This window comes from Vanacampus margaritifer, chromosome 1 (assembly GCF_051991255.1).
Source record: "Vanacampus margaritifer isolate UIUO_Vmar chromosome 1, RoL_Vmar_1.0, whole genome shotgun sequence".
Classification (NCBI taxonomy): domain Eukaryota; kingdom Metazoa; phylum Chordata; class Actinopteri; order Syngnathiformes; family Syngnathidae; genus Vanacampus; species Vanacampus margaritifer.
In genome coordinates, this window is record NC_135432.1 from 13,701,636 (window position 1) to 13,728,352 (window position 26,717).

Here is a 26,717-nt window from a genome sequence, read left to right on the forward strand (position 1 = left end):
CATGTCCAAAAACCCCGAACTATTCCTTTAAGGATGATCGTCAGCAGATGCCTTTTCAGATGGGCATGTATAGCAATTGTACATTAGTTACCATTATAGTCTTTTATTTATTAATTGAAATATTGCAACATGCTTGAGGCACCGTTGCTAACTTGCTGTGCAAACCCACAACCTGTTGATTTCAGCAAGGCGTCCATGTTGACAAAAATCGTGCAACAACCCCAAGCTAGAACCGTCATTGAGCATTGGGAAAGTCGATACGTGATCTAGTCCGTCTGTCGTCATCTTTTTTTCTGTACAACCATTTACAACATGCATTCTATTTATCCTCCCCACCTACAGGTTCCGCTGGATTAATTCATAAAAAATAAAACTTAGGGGTATTTCTAATTCCGCAACACCAAACAAGTTTGTGTCAGCATTTCAGCAGTTGTCACTCACTCCTATGTCACCTGGAAGTACCCTGGCACCCATTATTTACAAATATTCTGAAATGGTCTCGACTCACCCTCTTCATCCGAGTCAAAGCCAAAGAGGTTGGAGCAGCGCTGAATATGGCGGTGACTCTGCAGCTCTTTTGCGCTGTTGAACGTCATGAAGCAATTGGCACACCGTTGTCTCTGTGGAGCGGCAGTGACGGGAGCCTCCTGAGGCCGAAAGTCAGACGTCGCCACCTTCCTTTTTTTAGGCATGGCGGTGTACTTCTCGTCGAGGTAAGCCGTGGGAGGCGCACGCATGTGCTTCTTTCCATACTCGGCCAGAGTGTCGATGCAAAATGTGGGTCTCTCATACTCTTTTACGAACCCTGATTTCAGCAAGTAACCACAACTGTCTTCTGCACACACAGGTGTTAGGTTTTCTTCTACCTTTTCTCCAGCCTTCACTTCACTGTCCTTTGAAGCTTCAGTTTTAGACTCAGTTGCTTCTTTAGCAGTACGTTGGACTGGATGTGGTATTTTCTTGCGTGTCTTTATTTCACCTTTTTTAATTCCCTTGGCAGCTTTGTTTCTCCTAACCTGCACATCCTTTGACCTTGAAGTAGGCTTGTGTGCTGTGTGTTCATCTTGAACAGTTGACATTGTTGAACTGGATTCAATATTCGTCACATTTATAGGATCTTCCTTTGACTTTCTATTCAACTTGGACATGTTGGAACCGGAGCACTCACTAGTCACATTTGAAGATTTTTTCTTGGAATTTCTCTTCAGATTGGACGTGGTGGAACTAGAGCCATCACTAGTGACTTTTGAATGTTCTTCCTTGGACTTTATTTTATCACTTGTCACATTTGAAGCTTCTTCTATTGATTTTCTCTCCAAATTGGTTGTGGTGGAACTGGAGCCATCACTCATCACATGTGAAGGGTCTTCTATTGATTTTCTCTTCAAACAGGTTGTGGTGGAACTGGAGCCATCACTCATCACATCTAAAGGGTCTTCCACAGACTTTAGCTTCAAAGTGACCGTGGTGGAACTGGAGGCAGCACTTGTCACATTTGACGTTTCTTCAATTGATTTTCTTTCCAAACTGGCCGTGGTGGAACCGGAGCCATCACTCGTCACATCTGAAGTTTCATCCACAGACTTTTGCTTCAAACTGACCATGGTGGAACCGGAGGCATCACTTGTCACATTTGAAGCTTCTTCTGTTGATTTTCTTTCCAAACTGGCCGTGGTGGAACCGGAGCCATCACTCGTCACATCTGAAGTTTCATCCACAGACTTTTGCTTCAAACTGACCATGGTGGAACCGGAGGCATCACTTGTCACATTTGAAGCTTCTTCTGTTGATTTTCTTTCCAAACTGGCCGTGGTGGAACTGGAGTCATCACTCGTCACATCTGAAGTTTCATTCACAGACTTTTGCTTCAAATTGACCATGGTGGAACTGGAGGCATCACTCGTCACATCTGAAGGTTCTTTTTTAGACTTTCCCTTCAAATTGGCTGTGGTGGAACTGGAGACTTCACTTGTCACATGTGAAGGTTCCTCCTTTGTCTTTCTATTCAAATTGAACATGGTAGGACTGGAGCTATCACTTTTAGGTTCTTTCTGGGACTCTGTTTCCAAACTGGGTAAGATTGTAACATCAAATTTCTTTTTACCACCAACCTTCCAATGACGTGTGTTGTCTGATGTCTTCTTTTCAGTTACAGTCTTCTTCATGTTCATAGGAGTGACAGCAGGAGCGCCATCATTAGGGCTACCTTTGGAAGAATGCGTTTTCGCTACCTTTCCATCACCAGACTCCTGGGCTACATCAATAAATGTTGACTTTGCAGGCTCCCTTGAAGTAGCTGGCAATCGAGACTCTGTGCGGGGACTTTTTCTTAGTGTAACCCTTCTCGTCTTTGCCGTACTGGCTCCTAAAGACACACTGTCTTTTGAAGCACAGCGCTTCCTCAAATTAAGAACTCTTAATTTATGTGCATGGATCATTGAACTCCGAGATGCCATAGTTAGAAGGGAGCTTCTGTCCAAGGAAATCTTTCGTTCAACACGACTGCTCCTGGTGTTCACTCTCACACTTTTTTTGGACTTTGATTTCTGGTGTATCATTTCAGTCATCCTGCCAGCATTGTTGACTTGCTTGTGCGTTGCTTTAATGTCTAACTTGTTGCTAACCGTTGAAGACACTGTTGTCTCAGGACCGTCTGGGATTTCGCTCTTTAGACTTATACTGTTTTGGCTCTTGGTCGTGTTATCGTCATGCGTTGTTCTTTTTAACTTTCGTGGACGGCCTCTTTTTCTTTTAGGGACTATTTCAGTTTGGTTGACATTGACCTGAATTTTCTTGAAGTTCTGCCTCAATTTGCTCTTGTGTTCAATGAAGGGTAATTCCAGACTTTTGGTAGCCACCAGATTAACCTTTGATGTTTGACCTTTTCTTAACCTCAGATTCAAACTATGACTACTGGACTGTGTGGTGGTGTCCTTGTTGGAGAGATTCTTTAAAATTGAATGCTTGGACTCATTTCTCGTTTTCAGCTCTTCTTCCACCACGGATGATTTTACAGCGGGAGGAAGAACACTGACACATTTTGCCATTGTGTCATAAGACGCGTGTTCCCTTAAATTACGAGGCGAACAGCTCAAAGTCCCTTTCATAGCAGAGGTTACAGCTTTTACCTGCATGCAGTTAGGTTTATTGTCGGTCTGCATGTCCACAGTCTTTACTGGCTTGGTGGGTTTGGAAGCATAGTGCTCTTTTTCATGAAGGTTCAGTGCCCAGAGACAAATAAATAGTTCAGAACAACCAGGTAAGCAGCACACTGCCTGTAGTGGACTGTGTTTTCTGGCATGGCGTCTCATTTCATTTCCGGTTTTGAATCTGGCGGTGCAACCAAGGTGAAGGCAAGGATGCCGAGGACTGAGCCGATGTCTTTCCACATGATGCTGAAAATGCTCAAAACTCCATAAAACTCTCTTGCAAATACTGCATTGGTTGTTTGCAACTTTAAATGACAGCTCTAAAGGTTTGATGTCACCGTAGTGATGCTCCATAGCATGGTAAAGGAGAGCAACACGGTTTTTAGAAAGGTCTATAGACCAAGTGCATCCATCTGCTGGACAGTCAACTTTTTCTGAACACTCTACCATTTTCTCTTGAATGACCTTGTCCTTGCTTACATCATCCTTAAAACATTCAATGTGTTTCCTCTTCTGAACCAATGATGCAAAGGACTCACAAGATTTGGGCATCACGTGATTCACTTGGCAGTTGCCTGCTTTGTCTTTAGAACCGTGCGTTGGAGGTGTCTGCCCGTCTTCAGCTTTTGAGTTGGTCCGTTTCATTTGGTCAAACTCATTCTTTTTGCCAATAAGTCCATTTACCTTGCGGTCGGGAAATTTGCTGTCATTTCTCTCATTTTGTTTGTTTGTTTGTACAAATTGATTATCGAGTGGCTGGTCATTTGATCGCAAATTTCTTGATTCTAATAGTAAGTGTGCTTCTGGATGGCTAACAGATTTATTACAGACAGAGGACCGCCTCAGCCTCATACTAATGTGATGGCCAGACAGCCTGTTGGGAACATTAGGTTTGGCAGAGGTCTTGGGTTGGGAGAAATCTTTGGTCTCTGACACCCCGGTTTGTTGAGCTTTGTTACTGGCTAACTCCTTGCTTCTTTTGAGCTTCTCAATATGATCAGATAAGTGCATCATAGCCAGGAGGTCATCTTTGAACTTGGTCCCACAAAACATACATTCATCCTTACGGAAATGGAACATAGCGTGTATTACTACACGCCTGCCTTTAAAATCTTTCTGACAAAAAGTACAGCGGTACTCCAACCTGGATTCCTCTGTTTCTACTGTTTCATCATCCTCAAAGTCATCATCACCGTCACCGTCAGCTGACCTTGCTTGATCATTTCCTTGTATATTAGCAGTGGTTGATGGTTCTGGTACTGTATGACTGAAGGCGTTTACAACATTGCTTGTATTTTGAAGCAATGATTCCTTGGATTCAGTGCCTGTCGATTGCTTGCAATCCTCCATGTCTTGAGGAAGTTCAACAGGAGGAAGCTGAGTGACTATTTTTGTTACTAAGGCTGAAATGTCATCAACATGGTTAGATTGTTCGTGTTGTGAATCTTCCGTGACATCTTTGTCATTGTCAATACATGTTTCGCCATTTTCGGAATGAGGGAGAAGTGTCTTTGGATTATTTTGTTCTTCATCTATGTTCACAGAAGCTTGTTTATCTTCAAGAGATATGTGAGATGGAGAGTCTGAATTTAGAATAGTTAACGAGCTGGAGGCTGATGAGGTGTATTCAGTATCTTCCATTTCACTGCTTTGTGTATTAAAGGTCTGAGAAACCTCAGTGGAAGCTGTGGTTGTCTGTTGTCTGACTTTCCCCACTGGAGGGCTTTGTGAAGCAAAAGTCACCTTCATCTCAACAGAAGGTTCATCACTCAATTCTATGGATGTGGTATGAACTTTGTCTGTGTTTGGAGAGTGAGCAGTTTTACCTAAAATATGAGTTTCTGTTCTTTTCAATATATTTAATTTGTCAGAAGAAACCCCTTTTTTCATCTCTGTGTTTTCTAAGAGTTCTTTTGCTTGCGACTGTATAACTGGGCTTGGTGGTTTTGGATGTTGAGTTGCATCTGCATCCTCCGAGCTCAAACAAACCCTTGTCTCAGCATTAGGTTTTTCACAAAGCCCTCTCTGTGGTTCTTTAAGGGGATTTGCATGCGTAGAAGACCGTGTGATTGTTGATACGGATCCATGAATATTTGACCCGTTACCCTTTCCTTTGGGCCTGCGAGCATAACAGTGTAAGAGCTGCACAAGCATAGTTGCATCCCTTGCTCGAAGGATGACCTCTTTTCCACTCAGTAGCTTCACAGGATGGGAGGGGTCAGGAAGTTTTAGTGTTTGTTTATAAAAGAGCATCGGAGGACAGCTTTTCTGTCTGTTGCAATCTTCAGTGAAATTTCCCATCAGCTCATTGTCTGGCAGTGACAGCTCCAGAATTATTTGTGGAGCAGAAACTGGTTCAACAGAGCTCAGTGGAAATCCGCTCTCATGCTTGGTGCAAAAGCTTTCAGACACCTTAGGGTGGTGGGTGCTGTTTTTGGGCTGCCCATTTTCAGACCTCTTTAGGGCAGACGACCGATGGACCCTTTGATGTCTCAAACTATGTTTCTTCCGCCTTGACTCTTGTAGATTGCCAGAATCTTCCAGTAGCCATTTAGGTTTTTGAATCCTTCGTTTTGGAGGATTTTTTTCGGATAGTCGGGTAGCTCGTCTTAGCTGCCCAGACCGTATGTCATGTACCCTGTCAAGCTGCCAAAATGAACGCCTCAAAGGCTGAGATGATGTTTCCTTTGTAAATCGTGACCTGTAGTTAGCCTTCTTTTTCACAGCATTACTATCATTCAGTCCTGTTTTGCCTTGGCCCAACTTGAGTTTCTTGGGTGCCTCTGCAGGGATAATTTCTTTATGTCTGCCATCATTATGATCAGGCTTTTTTACTATTCTATTATCAGTGCTTTCTGTTGATGTGCTTTCGACAAAAGAAAACTCTTTGGCACAGAAATTTGGGACCCATGTTTCCTCCATGAGTTCTTCAACCACTTTCTCATTCATCAGTTTCAAACAATTGGCACGCAAAGCAATAAGGTTCCAAAACTCTGGATCAAAGTAAAGGTCCTTCTTCAAGACCTGCCAACAAACAGCAAGAAAAAAGAAAACATACATTGACACATTACTACATTGCACAGATACTAGGGCCCGAACGATTAATCAACCTGCCGATTAACATCAAAAAACATTGGCAATCTGTCCTCTGTTGAACGATTGTTTTTCGCCTTATGTACCCTAACAACCTACAATGATGAACATATAGAATCATGATCTAAACTATTACTACACAGAAAACTATCATAATGTTGATTTCTTCAGTATGTGTACTTATATCAATGGGTGATTCTGTCAATTTGACAAGTCATACTTTTTTTTTTATGAAAGCACGCTTGGGTGAGCGTTACAACTCATGGAGAAATTGAGCTATTCATTTGATTATATGACACATTATTTCTTCTTTCATAGTTATGCAGCATTACCTTTTCAATCTTTGTATCTATCCCCCCCCATTTATTTTCCTTTCCTCTGTATTTGTTCATCTTTATCTTAAATGGCTGTTCTATTTGTATTTGTTATACTTGATCTTTATGTTTGATGAATGTTTGTAAAAAGAAAGGACAAGACAAACACAAAATTTGAATAAAATGGTTCCTGTTACAAGATGACAAACTTCTGTTGCTAAAACTGATTAGATGGTAATATTTCTAAATATTACTTGAAGCATCGGCCTCAAAAAATCCACATCGGCCGGGCCCTAATAAATACTGTATATGGTGATAGTGCAGTTTACCTGCAGTGTTTCAAATCGGATTTGATTTCTGATGGGACTGTGCTCGGCATAGTAGTCCTGGTCTGGAAGCATATAGAGCAAATACACCATCTTGTAGGCTTCCACGGTGCGTTCCAAGAAGAACACTAGGAGCGCACACGCCCGACACACTTCCAGATCGTTGGGGAGGAGGCCAGCAATAGTTTTATAGATCAGCGACTTGGTGATAATGTCACATGGGAGACAAGATTTCAAGGCATCCGTGCAAAGCTCCACGCAAAACTGGACCCCGTCTTCACCCAGCTGACAAGACAGAAACACAAAGAACTGTAAAATAGTCAGATGCATGAAAGGATCAGAACTTGTGATTTGGATAAATAACCAATACATTTAGATCTGTACTATTCCCACCTCTTGTATTACAACTCTGACAAACGGGAAGACTGAGTTGACATTGGTGGCAGACAGCATTAGCTGACGGCTTTCCTCAAGAAAAGCTTGTTTAGAAGTATTCAGCCGATTGTGAAGTTGGCTCCACACAAAAACAAGTTCCCTGCACAGAAGCACAAGGAGGGGATGTTTATACACCATTACAACATAAAACTGAATTTTAATTTACCCACCATAAATAGTACATGTCTCCCCTGCAGAGTTGTTGGGAGAGGAACACCTGGCAGAGGGCTAACAGCATCTCGTTTGTTTCTTCATACTCTAAACTGCAGATGATGTGCACTGCATCTTTACCAGTGAGGTCAGCAACCTGAAAGAAACATTTCAGATTAGTGCTATAAGACAAAATGATCCAGGTAGTTAATGGCAGCAGGGAGCCATTAACAATCAACTGCCCGCCTCCTTTCCACCTACCTCTTTAAGCAGCTGATTGTATTGCTGTTTGTAAAGCCATGTGAGGTAGACCTGGAGGAAGAACAAGTGTTTCCCTGCCGTCGGATGACGAATACAACACTTAGCCAGGGCTAAAGCCTCACTGACGCGCTCACGGCAAAGAAGGTAGCGCAACCGAAGCTCCAAGAACACTGGCAACTCAGAACTGAGGAACCTGTCCACTGAGAAAAAGAAAAATCACAAGGTTTCCCAGTTATATATACGCCAGTTCTTTGCTATGAATACATTTGGGTAATTAACTGTAAGGGTGTTTAACAAGCTTTTGTTTGTTCACCAGCGATATTTAGAGTGAGCAAAAAATTCATTTGATTAAGATGCCAGACAATGCATGGTGGCAAAAAAACAACAGTATTTGCAGAGTGCATTTTGTATCAGCAAAATAAGAATTCAATTAACATGGGGAAAGCAACCTGGGCTAATGATGTGACAACAAATATCATCTACCTTCATTCTGAGGTACACTGGAATCGCTGAGTATTTGCTTCAAGGTTGTATTGGACCAAGCGCCTCCTGCACGAAGCAAAGGCTCAACCTGAAGTAGGTGAACATTCTGGTGCCTTAAAAGGGCAACATGGCATTCCTACAAAAAAAACACCAAGACAGATTAATAATAGGTTATCTGTTAATTGTTTATAGCATGGAGGTCAAACTCCGGTCCTTGAGGGCCGCAGTCCTGCAGGTTTTGGAGGTTTCCCTCTTCCAACAAATCAGCAGGATCGTTAGGCTTTTGCAGAGCTTGCTGATGAGCTGATCATATAACAGCTGTGTTGGAGAAAGGAAAAACAACCAAAACCTGCAGGACTGCGGCCCTCCAGGACCGGAGTTTGACACCTATGGTTTATAGTAATGTACAGTGTTAAGATAAAATAGATAATGTCTTTGTGGCCAGGCCACTCTTGGAAATTACATTATTAATCTAAATGAGTTTCTTACCTGGTTAAATAAAGGAAATGAAAAGATGACAGTCACAACACATTTCTGTAAGATAGAGCTTTTGCACCGACGCCACATGATCACGTGACTACCTATGATGGACGGCGGAAGGAAACGACTGTTGAATGGAAGTGGACGTAACCCGGAGCGACTTAGTGACTGTTATTTTACTAATTAAAAGTTCTTATTGCCCATCAAGCCATGGAATCTACTGCTTCAACTGAAGTTCGCTCGTCAGTCGCAGTGACACATTTAGTCGGGACTCATAGAGCGCAATATTTACTTAAGTTGGAGATCGCTAGTTTGAAAACAACCCCTTACCCTCTGTCGCCTGCTGTTTTTACCAAGTTAATCAAATCGCCGACTTTGCTGGATTTCACTGCGCACGACCGATATCATTATGTAGTCAATGTCATATGTCCTCCTTACACCGGGGCAGATTTAAAAGCTTGTCGCTGGCGGTCTCTGGGACGAGATGCTACGCTCACACCTGGGGGACAATATACCTCGTAATGCAAAGGTAAAACTTGTTTATCATGCTAACTGACTTATTTTTAAATTGTCCGTTCTATATTGAAGCACTATGATGATATGTTATGCTATGTTGATTAGCATGGAACAAATGACTATTGTAGTGGCAAGCTATGCAGTAATTTCATGATTATGACTCCGAAGTATTGAGCTCCAGAGTGGGAAAAACTCCAAGCACTAAGACCAAATTCCCCATTATTAAAAAGTCAAATGCACTGAATAGTTTTGAAGAAGGTACACTTTAAACAAAGCTGTTAGTACGTGGAGTTGGAGTGGACGCTAACTATCTGACTCGTTAATGTGATTTTAAGCACGTAATTCAACACCTCTGTTACAATCTTTGTCAGAGTGTATGTTTGCTAGTAAAATATATGAACATTTATCTACTAACCTCGTAAAAGATGATCGCTGCAAATCCGTAAATACTTTTGAGGGCTGCCTGGAGTCTTGCTGCTACCATCGACGTCTTTTATCTTCATCAGTAGGTATGCGATAAAAAGCTACGTTTGGTTTACACCCTTTCTTGTCTATTAGTACAATCGACCATTTTACAAGATAATCGATTAGATACAGGACTAAACACTGTATGAGATTCAATGGATCTGTACGAGGCAAATGATTAATTTGCCGTCCACCGTCCGGGAGGGGGCGTTCCTATGAGGGCTGTGGCGTCACGTGCAAAAGGTCTATAACAGTATACACACCCTTCTAATAGTATTGGAACCGTGATGCCTATTCTTTTATTCTTTGCTGTAGACTGAATTTATGAGTTTGACAAAAGATTAATCAGAGACATGAGATTAACATTTCAGTTTTCATTTTCATTTAAGAAAAACCCACAATAATAACTGAAGGAATCTGAAACTGTGAAGAAATGACTGAAAACCAGGCATTGCTTCAGTTGCGATAACTGAATTATCTTGAAAATCAATCTTTGATTCATGTCTATCAAACTTTATCCCAGAACTTTTTTTGTTTGTATTTTTTTTTTGTCAAATTGCAGCCTGGCCTTCCTATTCTTCTTGGTAATGATTGGTTTGCATATTGTGGTGTATATTTTGCCAGCGTCGGGCGAAATCCTTGTAACTCCAAAATCATCACTTTTTAGAGGACCAAAAACCAGCACGATATTTTAATCATTTATATTGGATTGCCAAACAGAGCAAGCCCCTTCAACACTTTTGTTTGGTCAATAATTCGTAAAAATAAATAAAAACACACACGAACTAACCCAATAATAACATTGATGTATGAAACCAAACAAACTGACCAAATGTTGACTTAATTTTCAGCCTGAGCTCAGCAATATTCTTTTGCCCGTATTGTTTTTTGTTGTTGCAAACAGTAGATTGTAATCCCTTTCACTCTTGCTCTACGGAGCTTCTTGATGCTACTAACAGTAGTTTGGTCTTTCTTGACAGCTCTCAAAATGGTGGCCTTCAATGGCTGTTGTTTTCCATGATCACAATGACTTGTCTTTGTTTGAGCCATATGAAATTTTAATTTTGCAAAGACTGCATTGCACCATTCCCCCAAATTATTATTACATTAAAATGGGTTCAAGTTTGACTTTGCCGTGTACCAGATCGAGATGGAAGTATTTGGAAACAATAGCTGAAATGATTTTTGCTTGTCTCGTTTATCTCTTCATCAAACCAAAATGTTTTCAGTCCACAGCAAACAACAGAACCGATTATTTGAATGGTGTGTATGTTCAAATTTCAGTCAGGAAGAGCAAATATTATTCACCTGGAATTTAACAGAGAAGTGTTTCAATGGCTCTTCGTGGAAATCTTGCTCGTCAAAGAAAAGCAGCAACTCAAAAACACTCCTGTGTGAAGACCAAAGAGAAAAATGGGACAGTCAAGAATGTTTTCTACACAACAATGTTTATGTTTTAAATGAATCAGAATATCAGGGGTATCACTGAAGCTAAATTACGCCTGAAGTTCTACAGCACAAATTTAACCAAATAAGGGAAAATAGCCTGTGTACCTGGTACTGGTGCTGTATCTATTTTTATCTAGTTTTATCATCTGTGGTGAACACTTAATTGTATCTTTTTTTCTTCTTTTTTTTTTTTACATTTGTACAACAATAAAACCAAAATGTTAAATGTTTTTTCAATGCCGACTGAAAACAGTTGTATCCAGTGGTGTCCAAACTCAGTCCGGAGTCCTGCAGGTTTTGGATGTTTCTCTGCTCCAGGATCGTTATCAGGCTTATGCAGAGCTTGCTGAAGAGCTTCAGGTGTGTTGGAGAAGAGAAACATCCAAAACCTGTAAGACTGCGGCCCTTGGGGACCACCTTTGGACACCACTGGTCTAATCCTATTTCTAAAATCTCTTGCAAACCTGAAAAAAATGAAGGTTGCGGGCCTTTTTTGTATACCACCAGAGAGGTTTCTATGGAACATCTTCAGTTGGGAAGCCAAAGTTCACATTAAAGCAATGGAATGGAGTCAAGTTTATATGTAAAGAAAGGCACCGTGTTTGAGTATACTTACAAGGCCAAACTACTGAGCGTGCGGAGCACATGATCGCAGCTTGACGTGAAGGAGGATGAGGCCCGAGTGAAGTGGCACAGGGCCGTCTCGAGGATCCTGAGCCGAGGGAGTGGCGTCTGCCAGCGAGAGGCGTACTCTTCCACCAGCTGCATGAACATACAGACAAAAACAGATGTGATTTAGTCCAGTGATTCCCAACAATGGTGCTGTGGCAACCGAATCTGGCATGACAGTTCATCAAAGATGCTGCAGGAAATTTTACAATTTCACTTAATTTGTCTAAAAATTATCATATTTTGAGCGTGTCTCAGTGGTAGAGTGGTCGTCCCGCAACCCAGAGGTTGTGGGTTCGATCCCATTCCATTGTGACCACGAGCAAGATACTGTGAACCCCCAGTTGCTCCTGATTCTGCGTCATCAGTAGGTGAATGAGTAGTTAAATGTAAAGCACTTTGAGGGCCTTGTAAGGTGGAAAAGCGCTATATAAATGAAGTACCATTTACCATATTTTTCAGACTATAAGCAGGGTTTTTCCTGTGTACAAAACTCAGAGGCGGCCACCTCCACCTTACTTGCTCACCACCTCCAGCCTGAAAGACTGATAATGAATGAATGCTTTAACCTGATAATAAGTGATATTCGTATTGGAACTATTATTCTTGTTATTGAAACATGGAATTACTGTATGTTGCATGTAAAAAATGAAAGCAAGTCAGTTGAATTTACAGAACGCATGCACGTCATGGCGCATGGTCAGGATTAGGAATGTTCGATACCACTTTTTTCCCAACCGATAGGCAACACTTGAGTAGTCACCGCTACTGATACCAAATACCGATACCACTAGTAAATAAAATTCCCCACCCATAAATGACAGATTATGTTAAAGAACGAAAGAAAGACCAATATATCTCCATATATATGATTTTTCCTTAAAAATGCATGAAGTTAATGGCAACTTTGTATTCATATAATTTCTAGTCCCTTATAGTAAAACGGCAGCAGGAGGCCGATAATGGTATTGGTCACCGCCGTGAGTACCGATACCTTAAAATTAGACTGGTATTGGCACCGATACCAATACGTGGTATTGGTGGTCACCCATCATAGTCAGGATGATACCACCTCTGCCTCAATTTGAGCCAGGAAAAACCCTGATAAGTCACACTTTCCCCCCCCCAAGTTTGGCTGGTCCTGCGACTTATACTCTGGTGGTATCTATCTATCTATCTATATATATATATATATATATATATATATATATATATATATATATATATATATCTATCTCTATATATCTCTATCTATCTATATCTATATACGTATATATATATAATGCTTTATTTACTAACTAACTAACTAAATACAATCCTATGCCGCATTGTGGCCAACAATAGAATCCTGCTTGGCTACTGCGCATTTTAGTGCTCTAAATAGTAAATTCCTTTGCCCCACATTCTTTCTGCATGGCAGTAATGCATGACTACTACAACATTGTCTTCAAATTATTTTTATTAATTTGGCCATTGGCAAATATGTTTGGTGCATGGCGGTAAATGCAAGAAGTCATATAACAATTAATAATATGTGACGTATCGCTAGTTTAGCATGCGGCTTTCGCCACGACAAGGATTTACTATTTACAGCACTAAAAGAGGCAATTACTGACGAGTGAAACTCAAAATATGTTATAGCCTTGAAGTGTACTTTGCTGTGTCAATTTGCCTGAATTCCCCAACAATTATTATTGTGACTGTGCCAAAATGTGAGTTTAACAACTTCATGTAAAGCACTAGTGTACTGTGAATATTTGTTTGCCCTTGAGTCATATCAGTTTGTGCTAGCGCATCATTCAGGCCAGTATGCTAGCAAATACTCTTGTTAAGTCTCTAGACTCCGTAAAAAGCTGAAGTCACTTAGGAGCCAGTATAGGAAGACAAATGAGGAGGAGAAGGCCGCCCTGGCAGAACTTCGGGATGCGGTGAAGAAGAGGCTAATCACCCATCGGCGTGCGGAGTGGCATAGGAGGAGGGGAAAGGAGAGGACCCGTAGGCGCAGTGCTTTCATTGCAAACCCTTACGGGTTTACGAAGAAGCTGCTGGGAGAGAAACGCAGCGGTCAACTCTCATGTCCTGAGGAGGACATCAATCGCTACATCAGCAACACCTATAGCGACGGCATGAGGGAGCAAGATCTTGGACACTGTGCGGCCCTCATATGTCCACCCAAACCCAGCACCCTCTTTAACATCAATGAACCCACCCTTAAGGATGTCAAAGAGATCATCAAATATGCCAGAACATCATCAGCACCAGGCCCGAGTAGAGTTCCATACAAGGTTTTCAAACATTGCCCCCAGCTTCTGGAACGTCTTTGGAAGACCCTGAGAACCATCTGGAGAAGAGGGATTGTATCTCAGCAGTTTGGATTCCCAAGGAGGCGAATGCAAGCAACATCGAGCAGTTCAGGACAATTTCACTCCTCATCGTTGAGTGTAAAATCTTTTTCAAAATTGTTCCCAATCTGCCTCAGTGCAGAAGGGAGGAGTCCCAAGGTGCATAGAACACACAGGGGTGGGTAACACAGCTGTTTAGGGAGGCACAAGAGAGCAAAGGAGACCCAGTAAAAAAAGTCCACACTGGCGACTGCCATGATGCATCTTCTGTCAACACAAGGTCCGTTGTGGGCATTATGACGTCACAAATATGCGACACAAAAAAAACAAAAAACAAATATGCGACACTCACACTACCATAAGAGAGGGGAGGGGTTGAGGAGTTGGACACAACTTGAGCCAAAACCACAACAGATGGACCAACGCGGTAAGTTTATTATTATTGGTGGACTTCTGTATTATCAGGTCTATCTGTGTGATGTCAAATTGGTTGATAATTGCTGATATTTATCGGCCACCGATATTATCGTGCATCCCTAGTAGAGAATCACCAATTCCTCCAATGTTGCGCAAAAAAGATAGTGGACAAATATCAGAAAGGTGTTTACCAGCGAAAAATTGCAAAAAGGTTGAAGTAATCATCATCTACAGTGCATAATATCATCCAAAGAGTCAGAGAATCTGGAACAATCTCTGTGTGTAAGGGTCAAGGCCGAAAAATCGTACTGGAGGCCAATGCAGAAAGGTATATACAGATTGGAGAACAACATATGCTCCCATCCAGGCATCATCACTTTCAGAGAAGATCTTGCATTCCTCAACACAATAATGCCAGACCACATGCAGCACCAATTACAACATCATGGCTGCGTAGGAAAAGGATTCGGGTATTGAAATGGCCAGCCTGCAGTCCACTTCTTTCACTTCTAGACCACATTTGGCGCATCATAAAAGGGGAAGGTGCAACAAAGAAAGCCCAAGACAGTTGAACAGTTAGAGAGACAAGAATGGGACAGCATCCTATTTCTAAACTTGAGAAACTTGTCTCCTCGATCCCCAGATGTTTGCAGACTGTTGTAAGAAGAAGAGAGGATCCCTCACAGTGGTGAAAATGGCCTTGTCCCAACTTTTTGGAGATTTGTTGACACCATGGAATTTAAAATCAACATAGTTTTCCCTTAAAACATTTTCTCAGTTTAAACTTTTAACCTGTTCTCTATGTTCTATTCTGAACAAAATATTAAAATGTGGCACTTCCACATACATGTAATTGCATTCCATTTTTTTCCCCACAATCTGTATACTGTCCCAACTTCTGGGGAATTGGGTTTGTACTAACTCTAAGGGTTGATGGTGTATTTTGACTGGAGAAGATTTTGTCTAGTTATGTATGATTGCATTATTATTATTTTATTGGTGTTGTGTGTACATATTTTGTGTTCTGTTTTCTGTAAATGCTGTTATTTGTATTTGCCTTTATTTGGCCTTGTTTTATTCTGCTGCCTGCAAAAATGTTGGCATTGCAAATGAGAATTTGTTCTCAATTGCCTTATCTGGATTAAAATAAAGGTAAAAAAACGTTAAAAATAAATAAATAGGGCTGCAATAATCAATTATTTTAGTAATCGATTGTGTCAATTATTTTGTCGATTAATTGTAAATTGCTTTGATAAAATGTTTAAATTTCCATTCCTTTATTCCAAACCAGGACATTACTCTATTTCAAATTGACAGCGCAGACAATGCACAGACAAAAATTTATTATGATTCAGTTACTGGTTTGGAATATGTATGAAAATAGGCAAAAAGTTTGATCATTGTTTTCCAAAGTAAAAGTACATCTTTTTAAAAAATAATCCACTTTTCATGAACGACCACAGAAATAGGAAATTTACTGTTGAGAAGCTGAAATTCCAAGCACTTTGACAAAATCAAATTGAAAAGGTATCTAAATGATTAATCAATTATCAAAAAAGATCAATTAATTTGATAACAAATATTTGTTCCCCCCCCAAAAAAAATCACTGCATCTGTAAATACAATGAAAACGTAAGCCCCCCCCCCAACATTAACATTTTAATTTTGTTTGAAACATTTGTCTCAGCCAAAACAAACACCCACCACCAGAAATACACCAAACACTAATATTTTTTATATCACTGTTGATAGCATGTATTTTATATGTATACATCATATTTTCTTCGAATAGTTTCACAAAACGACAAACTTTTTTTCAGATGACATATTACGTATATGATGACATATGACACATATGATGTTTCAAATATAAACATGTGTGTTTGCTCAGTCAATAAACGTTTAGAAAGTTATACTGTTATAGAGAATTTATAGCAAAACGAATCAATCTATGGATTCTCTCCACCCCCTAAATGAAATCGAATGATCTGTTATCTAAACAGATTACAATTTAGTTTAGCTAATTGATAACTATTTGAGAAATGTATCGACAACCAAGACTGGGGATGCAGTAAATATGTGAATGCCAAGTGCAAACCACTGCCAATTCCTGAACCAAGTAAACATTTGGCGAAGTTTGTTAGTAAATTCGTGCTCGCTTGCTCAGGTGTAATAGTAGCAGGCTAGCCGTACAAAACAGACATCGCCAGAATAACACTTGAATTGGCGTTTCTTTTATATCTTTATTGTAGAGACTAACATTTGTTACGAAACCATGTCTGTGATTTAAATGGCATCGACTCGTTGCTACTTGCAAACGCTCACAATTATAGCGGCTAAAAGCTAGCCGTCCAGTTCTGGGGGAGGGGAGTAAGCTAACATACATGCTAATGCCTTCGACAACAAATATGTCAATGACGCGGACTACCTACCTTACAATAGTCCGAACAGAACGTTTTGCTGTCTACCTGCAGGTCGTCACTTGAATAAGAACTTAACAGTGACTGTAATTGTTTTTCTAGCCCCTCCAACTCCAGCAAACTGCCCTCCTCCGCCATACTAGCTGCTTAGGCTCGCTCGTAACTGCCCAGCCAGCAGCCTGAGCCACTCAACACGGGCACGCATCGCCGGGCGCTCATTGGCTAACTGCAACGTAAACTAGAGCGCTTGATAAGGTCGTCTGGCGTGCGCCGACGTTAGCTCGTCAGCGCGGATTTAAGGCTCGCACGCCGAAAACGTAGTGCGGGTGAAACTACGTTACCATTTTTTTCTATTCGAGTGTCCCCAATGTATAGCTGTCTGCTAACACAGAGTACAATGGTCCCCCGACTATTCGCGGATTGTTTTTGGAACCTATCATCGTTATTCTCTTAAAAAAATCAGATAAAACTACAGTCAGTGGCGTGCAGAGGACTGGCCGAGTGCATAATTTTGATGCCCTTTAAAAAAATTGTCAGTGCAGTGGGTTGGGGTCACTGATGTGGGTTTCGATGGAAGATTTTCAAAAAATGACTTACAATATGTCCCCTGCGATTGGTTTGCAACCAGTTCAGGGTGTAACTAAATAAGTAAATAAATGACTAAAAGTGAAAATAAAAATGGATAAAAATATAATTCAAAAATTTAATTAAATAATAAATAAAAATAACAAAAAGACATATATGCATAAATAAATAAATACAAGTAAAAAATAATTTAAAAAACGAGATTAAAAATATATATATAAATGTAAAAAATAAATGTCGAAATAAATACAAAATTATATATACAAATAGAATTAAATATCAATAAATAAATAAAAACGCTCTCCCTCACATTTATTTATTTCATGCTCCAGACGCTCTGCCAGGACGAAACGTTATTCAAATGAGAAGGCGGTCCTGAGCGTGTCTTGGGTTGGACTCCGTCGTTGCAAACTGCCTTTCTTTTGTCAAGTAAGCGGGTCGGCGAACAAGGAAGTCTCACCAGCTTCCATGGAGAGCTCCAGCAATGGACGACTATCTTGTCCACTGTCACCTCGACTTGTTGTCGAGCAACTCAAATTGCAAATTGTGGTGACAGTGGACAAGATAGTCGTCCATCGCTGGAGCTCTCCATGTAAGCCGGCGAGACTTCCTTGTTCGCAGAGCCACTCACTCGACCAATGAAAGGCAGTTTACAATGGCGGAGTTCAACCCAAGACACGCTTAGGACCGCCCCCTCATTTGAATAACATTTTGTCCTGGCAGAGCGTCTGCAGCATGAAATAAATAAATGTGAGAGCAGAGCGTTTTTATTTATTGATTGATATTTAATTATATTTTTATATTAATGTTTTTATTTATTTCATTATGTATATATATATATATATATATATATATATATATATATATATATATATATATTATCCGTTTTTATTTTCACTTTTAGTCATCTGTTTATTTATTTAGTCATTTATTTATTTGGAAATTTGGCACTTTTGATCCTCCATATGCACTGACCAAGGCTGATTAGATGGTATTTTTGTGTGTGTGTGTGTGTGTGTGTGTGTGTGTGTGTGTGTGTTGGAGGGGGTTACATCGGCTGGGCTCATCAAACTCACACGTCATCCAACTAATTTGAATTAATAAGCAAAGTGCGCGTTACGTTTGCGCATGCGTGAAAAAAAGCGAGGCTTCCAACTAACCTTCATTTGAATGGCGGAGATTAGAGTGGTGACAGACTTTGCGTAACTTTACGCCTTAAAGCTTGCAAATCAACCCCCAAAGTCAGTAAACCACATGCTATGCATGTTTAAAATACATTAAATAAAAAACAGCAACTTTCCAAGGGTTGAAATGTTAGAAATCAGAGCTCATTGCATTGGATCCAATTCATTTTCAATGACCGTATGGTAGTTTAGCCTACCCACAATGCACCACGCTGCTACCCATAATGCACCGTGCAGTCGAGATGCGCATTTTGCTTATTACCGAGAACTCTAAGACGCTGTGGAAACACATATTATAAATTCCCTGCGGAACTTTTACTACCAATAACTCCCTTTACCCAGAACTCAAAGATGCTGGGCTTGTTGGTGGAAAAGCAGCTAATGATAATATGAAGAACCCCCTCGAGTGAATCACAATTATCAATTTGGCTTGCGAAGTTTGGGTGGGGCCAAGGAGGCAGTGAGATTGAGAATCTTGGGAAAACTTCCATCCACAACCCCAAATAATGCCAAAATAGGGAACTAGTTTCAAATTAGGGTTAGGGTTTCAAATTAAGGTTTTAAACTTGGGTCAGAGTTTCAGAGTATGTTTCCAAATTACATTTAGCGTATTAAACTAGGGTTTCAGGAGGACTTAAACTAGGGTTTGTTTCAAATTAAGATTCTAAACATGAGATTAAATTTAGAGTTTTAAACTGCAGTAAATAGAGATTAAAGTTGTTTTTAGGGTTTCAAATTAAGTTTTCAATATGGGAGACATCCACCGGAGGAGGGATACCCCCCCTCCCCCATTTGTTCATTTGCAGTGTAAATATAGCAAGCACACTGCATCCCCTTCATAATTAACGCAAAGGTGTATACATCTAATCATATCGGAACAGTATTGTATTACAGCAGTAATTTTTTTAAATTCATATGCGATAAATGCAGCAGAGCCATCGTAGCCTGAGCTTTTAGTCAGACTTAGACAATCAAAAGTATTTTTTATTTCTTCAACCTATGAGATCCAACTTGAGTTTAGAAAATTTGCAGCCAACAAAATGTATTAACTCCAATTAAATTACTGAATAAATGAGACATCTTCATCAATCGCTCAACTATGCCACATACAATATGTCGGCAAAGGTGATGTACGATTCAACGGACACACGGTATTATAGTTCTATGGGTAGAGAGATTGGCTAAAGCGATTGATGTGACCGAGTTCAACCAACCGTCTCCTACGGAGGAACTCGAACTGGGTCAGTTTGTCAAGTTCCCGTCTACTGGAGCGACCCGATCCTCCCTTTATTTCAGGTAAAGTACTATCAAGCGAGGGAGATATAAAATCCACGTTTCACGTTCTTGGCTAAGCGTCTTGCAATGGAAAAGCTGCTACAGTTTAACTACAATATACGTGTTGTTGATTAACATTTATAGATATTTTATATAATGCGCTGGTTCTAGGTCAGCAATAACTGTCTGCACGCCAGTTCTTCAAATACAGTCTGTGTGTGTGTGTTTTGTTTTTTACAAAATAAAGAATAATCAAAATATAGTAAACAACAGTGAACACAATCCTATAGGAGTACACTAACAGTATCTTGCAAAAAAAAGTGAGCACACCTGTGGACATTTTCGCAACAATGCTGCAACAGATTTGTAGAAGCAAGCCATCTATGGTCTTTGAGATTTATTTGTTTAATATTTTCGTTTACAACGATTCATGGCGAACATGTCTTATGTCAGCCTAAAAACAACAACGAGTTTTATGTGGAAAAACAGGTAAGGAACGTTTTTCAGTTATAGTATTAGTTAATCTAACGTGTTTTGTTAAAACCTTAGCCAATGCTAGTTATAGCTTCTGTTTTAAAGAAATATATATTAAACGTGCCATTAAATAGATGGTTATTCTACATAATAGACCGTAGTGTTTTTCTTTTTTAACGTTTTCTTAAAAAAGCGTACAACAGTTGAATCAGTACTTCTACTTTAGCATCTGTATCATAGAGTACTTTTTTTGCCGCCTCTACCTGAATTATAGAGAGCAATACAGAATACGAATAATTTTGGTGTCTGTGTAATGTTTTGTCACTTCAGAAATCGCCTTTCCCGAATCATGGCTCGAGTCTTCGTCTACGGCACTCTGAAGAGAGGGCAGCCGAACCACTTCCGCATGTTGAACGAGAGCGTTGGAGCTGCGCGTTTGCTTGCCTCCGCCGTCACGACTGAACGGTTCCCCCTAGTGATCGCTGGCGAGTACAACATCCCATTCCTCCTCAACCTCCCCGGTCAGGGTCACAAGGTTCACGGCGAGCTGTACAGAGTGGACGAGCGCTTGCTAAATTTCCTGGATGGCTTTGAACAAACTCCCACCATGTATCAGCGAACTCTGGTGACGCTGACGGTGAAGGAGTGGCTGGGGCAGGCCGACGACGAGGAGAGGTCTGCGGCGGGGGATGTCACTGAGGCCTTTGTGTACAGCACGACGACGTACCAGCCGGACTGGCCTTCGTTGCCTCACTACGAGGACTACAACTCCCATGGCAATCACGGGCTTGTGTACATACGCCGCTAAAGCTGATGACATTTGTCCCACTGTGCTTTGAGTTTATTCACTATTGCAGTTTCCCCAACCTTTATTGATTGAGCAAAGGTGCTTATTGTACATTGTTTACATTATGCATATGTAATTATAGCCATTTTATATAATTATTATTACATATATAATATTTGGTACAATTGTACTCTGCTTATTATGGTTATTTTCTGTACTGTATTGTAGTGAACACAAAACATTTTCTTTTGAATACAAACAGATTGTTGTCTTTATTTAGAATAGAAAAATGTCAGGATTGTAAAAGAAAAACAAAATCCTCTGGAAGGTCGTCCTTGTAAATGAGACACAAAAATGTGGCAAAGTAATAAATCGCAGAATCAAGCAAAGCAGATGGTTTCACAGTGTATCAAAGTACTGTACAAAAAGAGGGAGATTCAAAGTGGCACTGCAGTCATGTATAGAATGTCATAGAAAAAACAACTATTTACTGATATATAAATTTTCATCATTGATTTCAGACCAGTACGATGCAGACAAACACTTGTGGCAGATGTCAAACAGTTCAGTCAGGGTTGTGATGAGTGTGCACGTGTGCAAAAAAAAAAAAAAAAAAAAATTACCAGGAGGAAAACAAGAAAATATCATTATGAATATAAACAAGCTGTGCAGAAAGTGAATGATGGCAGTGAAGAACCTCCCAAGAATGTGTGTAGAAAGTGGAAGTGAAAAGACAAATTGCAGATATTAATTAGTGCAAAGTGGCATGATTTGGTGCATATTTAAAGTCTTTCTTGCTTGAAAGCAGCTGAGAATCCAGATCTTCACCTGGGGGGGTTATAAATAAAGGTCTTTCCTGGTGCTTGGCAGGGAACGGCTAGCGGAGCACGTGGCACTGCGGATCACCTCCATCCACCTGGTCAAATACATTTCATGTAATTGACTCGCTGCCACAAAATATCTGATGATGTTCATTTTGACAATGACATTTCAGTGTGAACCAAAAAGGCACTATGACCTTAACTCAATCACTCCCAGCCATTTTCACTGAAGCAACCCCCTTCACTCCCGGCTGTTTTACTGGATTTTGACTGATTTTGCAAGGCCCACAGAATATTGTGTTCTATTGCTATAAAAACATGGAACCTACCAAAAGAAAGATTAGAGTCTCTCCTCTCATCAGAAAAAAAGTATATTTCTATCTGTTTCCGTTTTACAGTAATTAGCATTAGAATATAGCTAAGTTTCATCATTATTCACAAATCGGTAAATTAGCTTGTTTGCAACATGGCCCTGGTTGATCTCTTCTACTCTGCTGCCACCTGCTGGCCGTTGTTCAGAGGCTGCATCAAAGCCTTCTGTATGCTCTAGCATTAAAAAACATAAAAAACGTATAAATACGTCTTTGGGACACTTAAACATTTAAAATAGAACATATAGATATATTACAAATGAGTTAAAAGGGGAACTGACTGCAAACTTCTTAACTTTTGAATGTTTCGTGTTTCATTTAAAAAAAATGTCAATTGAACACGTGTATGTATACATGTATTAGTAAGCGACCGTTTACCGTTCAAATGTGTACTCGCTCTCCGATCTGAAATAGTAGACGTGGGACTTGAAGTGAAGTTTGAAGACGTAGTCCTTGTGGATGTTCTCCGACTCGGACGGGATGGTAACGGCGTAGCCTAGCAGAGGAAGGCTGGCCAGAGGGTAGTCATCCTGTCAGGAGATCGCAGTTGTCACATGTATTCAGTGTTATCGCATGCCAGAGGTGCTACGTCGCAAGTTGCTGTGGCAAAAGTCAAGCAATTCAAGTCCCTACTAAATCGTCAAGCCAATCAAGTCATTGCTTGGGTTAAAGGGATACTTGACTCATTGGGCCATTTTCAACAGTAAGAAGAAAATATTTTGCCTATAATTACACTGCAAAAACTAAAATCTTCAGTAAGATATCATTTCTTAAATTTAACCTAAATTTGCTTATTTTGATTTGACTAGTTGTTTTTACTTAAAATGAAATTGTCAGGCAAGATCATTGTGCTTATTTTAAGATACTTATTACTTAATTATCTTATTTGATCAAGCATTCTTGGCATTGAGTTTTAACAGCCAGTTTTAAGTACTGTGAGGATTAAAACAAGCATTTCCCACATTTTAAGATGACAAATAACCAACATCAAAGGCCCTGAACTAGGGTTTCATAAGTTTTCTTATTTCAAGATTTTGCATAAAAATCTGAAAAAACAGAAAAAATACAAGTATGAAAACAGATGAGTGCAATATGCTTCATTTCACTATATTTACTAAGCTAATTTTTCCTTGTTTCAGTACCAGCTTAGTGGTCTAGTGGTAGAGTCCCTACCCTCAGACTTGGAGGTTGTGGGTTCAATTCCTAATAAGGTCATGACAAAGAAAATGGGACCTGTTGTCTCTCTGCTTGACATTCACGCTAAATTATCTAAGCGTAAAAAAAAATACTCATGTATTTTAAGAAAATACAGTGGAACCTCGGAGTTTGAACGTCTCGGAACTCGTACAAATCGGACTTCAACCAAAAAATCGGAGTAAAAAATGCCTCGGAGTTTGAAAGCGAGCTAAGTCGAACGTACCTTAAAAACGGGTACCCGAGTGAAGCCGAGCAATGCCGAATGCTCACGTTGCGACAGTTGAGACGACGCACTGCTCATTTCCAGTCAGATCGTGAATACCCCCGAAGGTGCTCCATACTCGCGAGTGCATTTAGATTTTTCCACGACAATTTTCTTCGCCATGGGCCCAAAGAAAGACAACAGTACCGGTGGCAGCAAAGAAAAACATACCGTGCTACAAACCACAGTGGAATTAGGAAGGAGATTATCGTGCAGTTGTAACTACCGTGACTACTTCTGTAAATACTAGCACGGGGACCCCCACCCCTTAGCTGTTCAACAACGTGCCTGACGTTAAACAACGCACGCAAGGACCGCTTAGTAGTCTAACAATATGCCCAATGTAAAATACACAAACTTAGCACTGAACTAAAGCTAGCATTAAAATAGCATTTATCATCCACTGATGCCGTCACACCACAACAGATAAGGTAAGGTAGTTTTATTGTTTAAATACTGTACTGTACTGTAAATATAAAAAACATAAACAGAAATTAAAATAGGAATTTTCTGTTTTTGGAGCTTGGGAACGGATTAATTGCATTTACATTATTTCTTATGGGAAAAATTGTTTCGGAGGTTGAACAATTTGAACTTTGAACACTTCACAGGAATGAATTATGTTAAAACTCTGAGGTACGACTGTAGTTCTATTTATTACAGTTTGAAAAAAGTCAACATTACTTGTTTTTAGTCTGAAAATACTGTTTTCAAGACCGCAGTGGTTGATATGGGCCTAGTATTATTATTTTTTAAATCTTACAGGTAGATTTAAGTTAACATTTCTTGTTCTGTCGGCAGATAATTTTGCTTATTTGAAGCAATAATTTTCTTATTTTACTATATTTTTTTCTTAAAATTTCTACAGTCCTTTTTGCAGTGTAATGTGATAACTAAATTACTTTTCATGAACAATTAATAACTTTAAAAACTAATTTTGCCACCTGCTGTCGACTGAAGATGACATCACCTGTGCTGAGAAAACAGGTAACGACCAATCATAGCTCAGTTTGTTGACCAAACCCAGAAAACAGGTGAGCCATGATTGGTCGCTCGTTACCCATACCCAAAAAAGAGAAAAATTATCATAAATCATTCATAAATTTGAGGCAAGAATGCCCCAGGTCCTAAAACTGGCAACTTAGGGCAGCAGCAAAAAAAAACAACAACAAACAAACTCTGAAAATAACTTGTCTTTTTCAAACCTGGTGTGACTTGTAGAAAAAGAGGCTGAAATTGGTGAAGACCACCCAGAGTTTCTGCCAACCATTACTGTTCTTGAACTTTCTTAGCAGGTTCCCTGAAAGCTGGTTCTGGAAGAAGAAGGGCAGCAGTAATGTAGATCAATCTCAAGATGAACTCATTGACGGTTATACACTTCAAAAATTCATTTTAACAATTTTTATTAGTTTAACATTTGCTTCCCACTTTTGTTGACAAGAGTTTGAAATCGTTTCTTTAAAATAAATAAATAATGATTTTAATAATCCGTCCGTCTTCAATTCCGCTTATCCGGGGGCGGGTCGCGGGGGCAGCAGCTTTAGCAGGGAAGCCCAGACTTCCCTCTCCCCAGCCACTTCACCCAGCTCCTCCGACGGGATCCCAAGGCGTCCCCAGGCCAGCCGAGAGACGTAGTCTCTCCAGCGTGTCCTAATTTTAATAATTTTTTTAATTTTTTTAAAGAAAAGGTTATTAACTCATTCACTGCCATTGACGTCTATAAACGTCAAAAATTCATTTGAACTATTTCTATTAGTTTAACATTGTTTTTTCCACTTTTGTTAACAAGAGTATGAAAACCTTTAAAAAAAAAATATTGTACATTTAGAACAGATATAACATTTGTGATTAATCGTGAGTTAACTACTGAAGTCATGCGATTAATTACGATTACAAATTTTAATCACCTGATGCCCCTAATTTTGGATAATTTTTTATTTAGTATTTTTAAATCGCATCAGGTGATTAATTTTTTTATATTAATTAACAAAAAACAATGTTAAACTAATAGAAATAGTTCAAATGAATTTTTGACGTTTATAGCCGTCAATGGCAGTGAATGAGTTAAAAATTAGGGGCATCAGGCGATTAATCGCATGACTTCACTAGTACAACTCACGATTAATCACAAATTTTTACATCTGTTCCATATGTACCCCCCCAAAAATCTAGGTTTTTATACTCTTGTTAAGAAAAAGGGGAAAAAATGTTAAATAGAAATAGTTTTGACTATTTTTTTACGTCTATAGCTGTCAATGGCAGCGAATAAGTTAAGCACCAGAAACGGGGGAAATTACGCTCAACCTAATATTTTTGCAAGTTCAATGGCACAAATCAAACATGAAAGTTTTTGAAAGTAATTGATGATTTTTAATTTTCCCACAGCCTTTATGGTACGTACATACAGTATCATAAATTAATGCATAAGTGTCATGATCCTCAGTTAAATTAACTGTCTCCATATATATTAAGTAGTTACAAATCTTTTAAAATAATATGACATAATAACTTATAGCGGATCCCCGGTGGTCAGGGTACCCCCAGGTATAGAACCGCTGGTGTAATACATGCAGCAAAGCAATATGGCGTAGCGGTAGCATAGCAGGAAATCAGCAGGAAAAAGTCACGTACCTCAACAGCAATACTGAAGTCCACCATGGACACGCTGGTGTTACGATGCCAGCACACGTGAACTGTGGTGTTACCGCGCTGAGCTTGGCGCTCCAGAGACGAGCGCGAGCCGCAGGTCTCCTCCTCGGATTCGTGGTCGGCCCCACCTTCCTCCAGAAGCT

The 26,717-nt window shown here is 39.9% G+C and overlaps 3 protein-coding genes across 5 annotated transcripts in view; 1 reads left to right on the forward strand and 2 right to left on the reverse strand.

The window, feature by feature from the left end:
• Positions 1–17,173, reverse strand: part of LOC144056878 (zinc finger protein 654-like) — a 20,074-nt gene extending 2,901 nt beyond the window's left edge. Inside the window, exons 1-9 of one of the 2 annotated variants that reach the window (XM_077574001.1) lie at positions 16,982–17,172; positions 11,738–11,883; positions 10,981–11,062; positions 8,212–8,347; positions 7,729–7,928; positions 7,488–7,624; positions 7,276–7,417; positions 6,886–7,167; positions 509–6,173 (exon numbers count right to left, since the gene is read on the reverse strand). In XM_077574001.1, coding sequence (XP_077430127.1) covers positions 509–6,173; positions 6,886–7,167; positions 7,276–7,417; positions 7,488–7,624; positions 7,729–7,928; positions 8,212–8,347; positions 10,981–11,062; positions 11,738–11,883; positions 16,982–17,107 — 6,916 coding nt within the window. In that variant the 5' untranslated portion in view covers positions 17,108–17,172. Of the gene's footprint in view, positions 1–508; positions 6,174–6,885; positions 7,168–7,275; positions 7,418–7,487; positions 7,625–7,728; positions 7,929–8,211; positions 8,348–9,622; positions 9,705–10,980; positions 11,063–11,737; positions 11,884–16,981 lie in introns of those variants that run through there. The other variant, XM_077574009.1, reaches the window with a different exon arrangement.
• A 2,750-nt stretch (positions 17,174–19,923) lies between these two features.
• Positions 19,924–21,663, forward strand: LOC144056974 (gamma-glutamylaminecyclotransferase-like). The gene is made up of 2 exons (XM_077574150.1): positions 19,924–20,034; positions 20,818–21,663. The coding sequence occupies exon 2, from the start codon at positions 20,837–20,839 to the stop codon at positions 21,293–21,295; it is 459 nt and encodes a 152-aa protein (XP_077430276.1). The 5' UTR covers positions 19,924–20,034; positions 20,818–20,836; the 3' UTR covers positions 21,296–21,663.
• Positions 21,516–26,717, reverse strand: part of LOC144056938 (FERM, ARHGEF and pleckstrin domain-containing protein 1-like) — a 44,697-nt gene continuing 39,495 nt past the window's right edge. For both annotated transcript variants that reach the window (XM_077574105.1, XM_077574097.1), the window contains exons 25-28: positions 26,557–26,717; positions 25,131–25,238; positions 22,845–22,996; positions 21,516–22,190 (exon numbers count right to left, since the gene is read on the reverse strand). In XM_077574105.1, coding sequence (XP_077430231.1) covers positions 22,112–22,190; positions 22,845–22,996; positions 25,131–25,238; positions 26,557–26,717 — 500 coding nt within the window. In that variant the 3' untranslated portion in view covers positions 21,516–22,111. The remainder of the gene's footprint in view (positions 22,191–22,844; positions 22,997–25,130; positions 25,239–26,556) is intronic.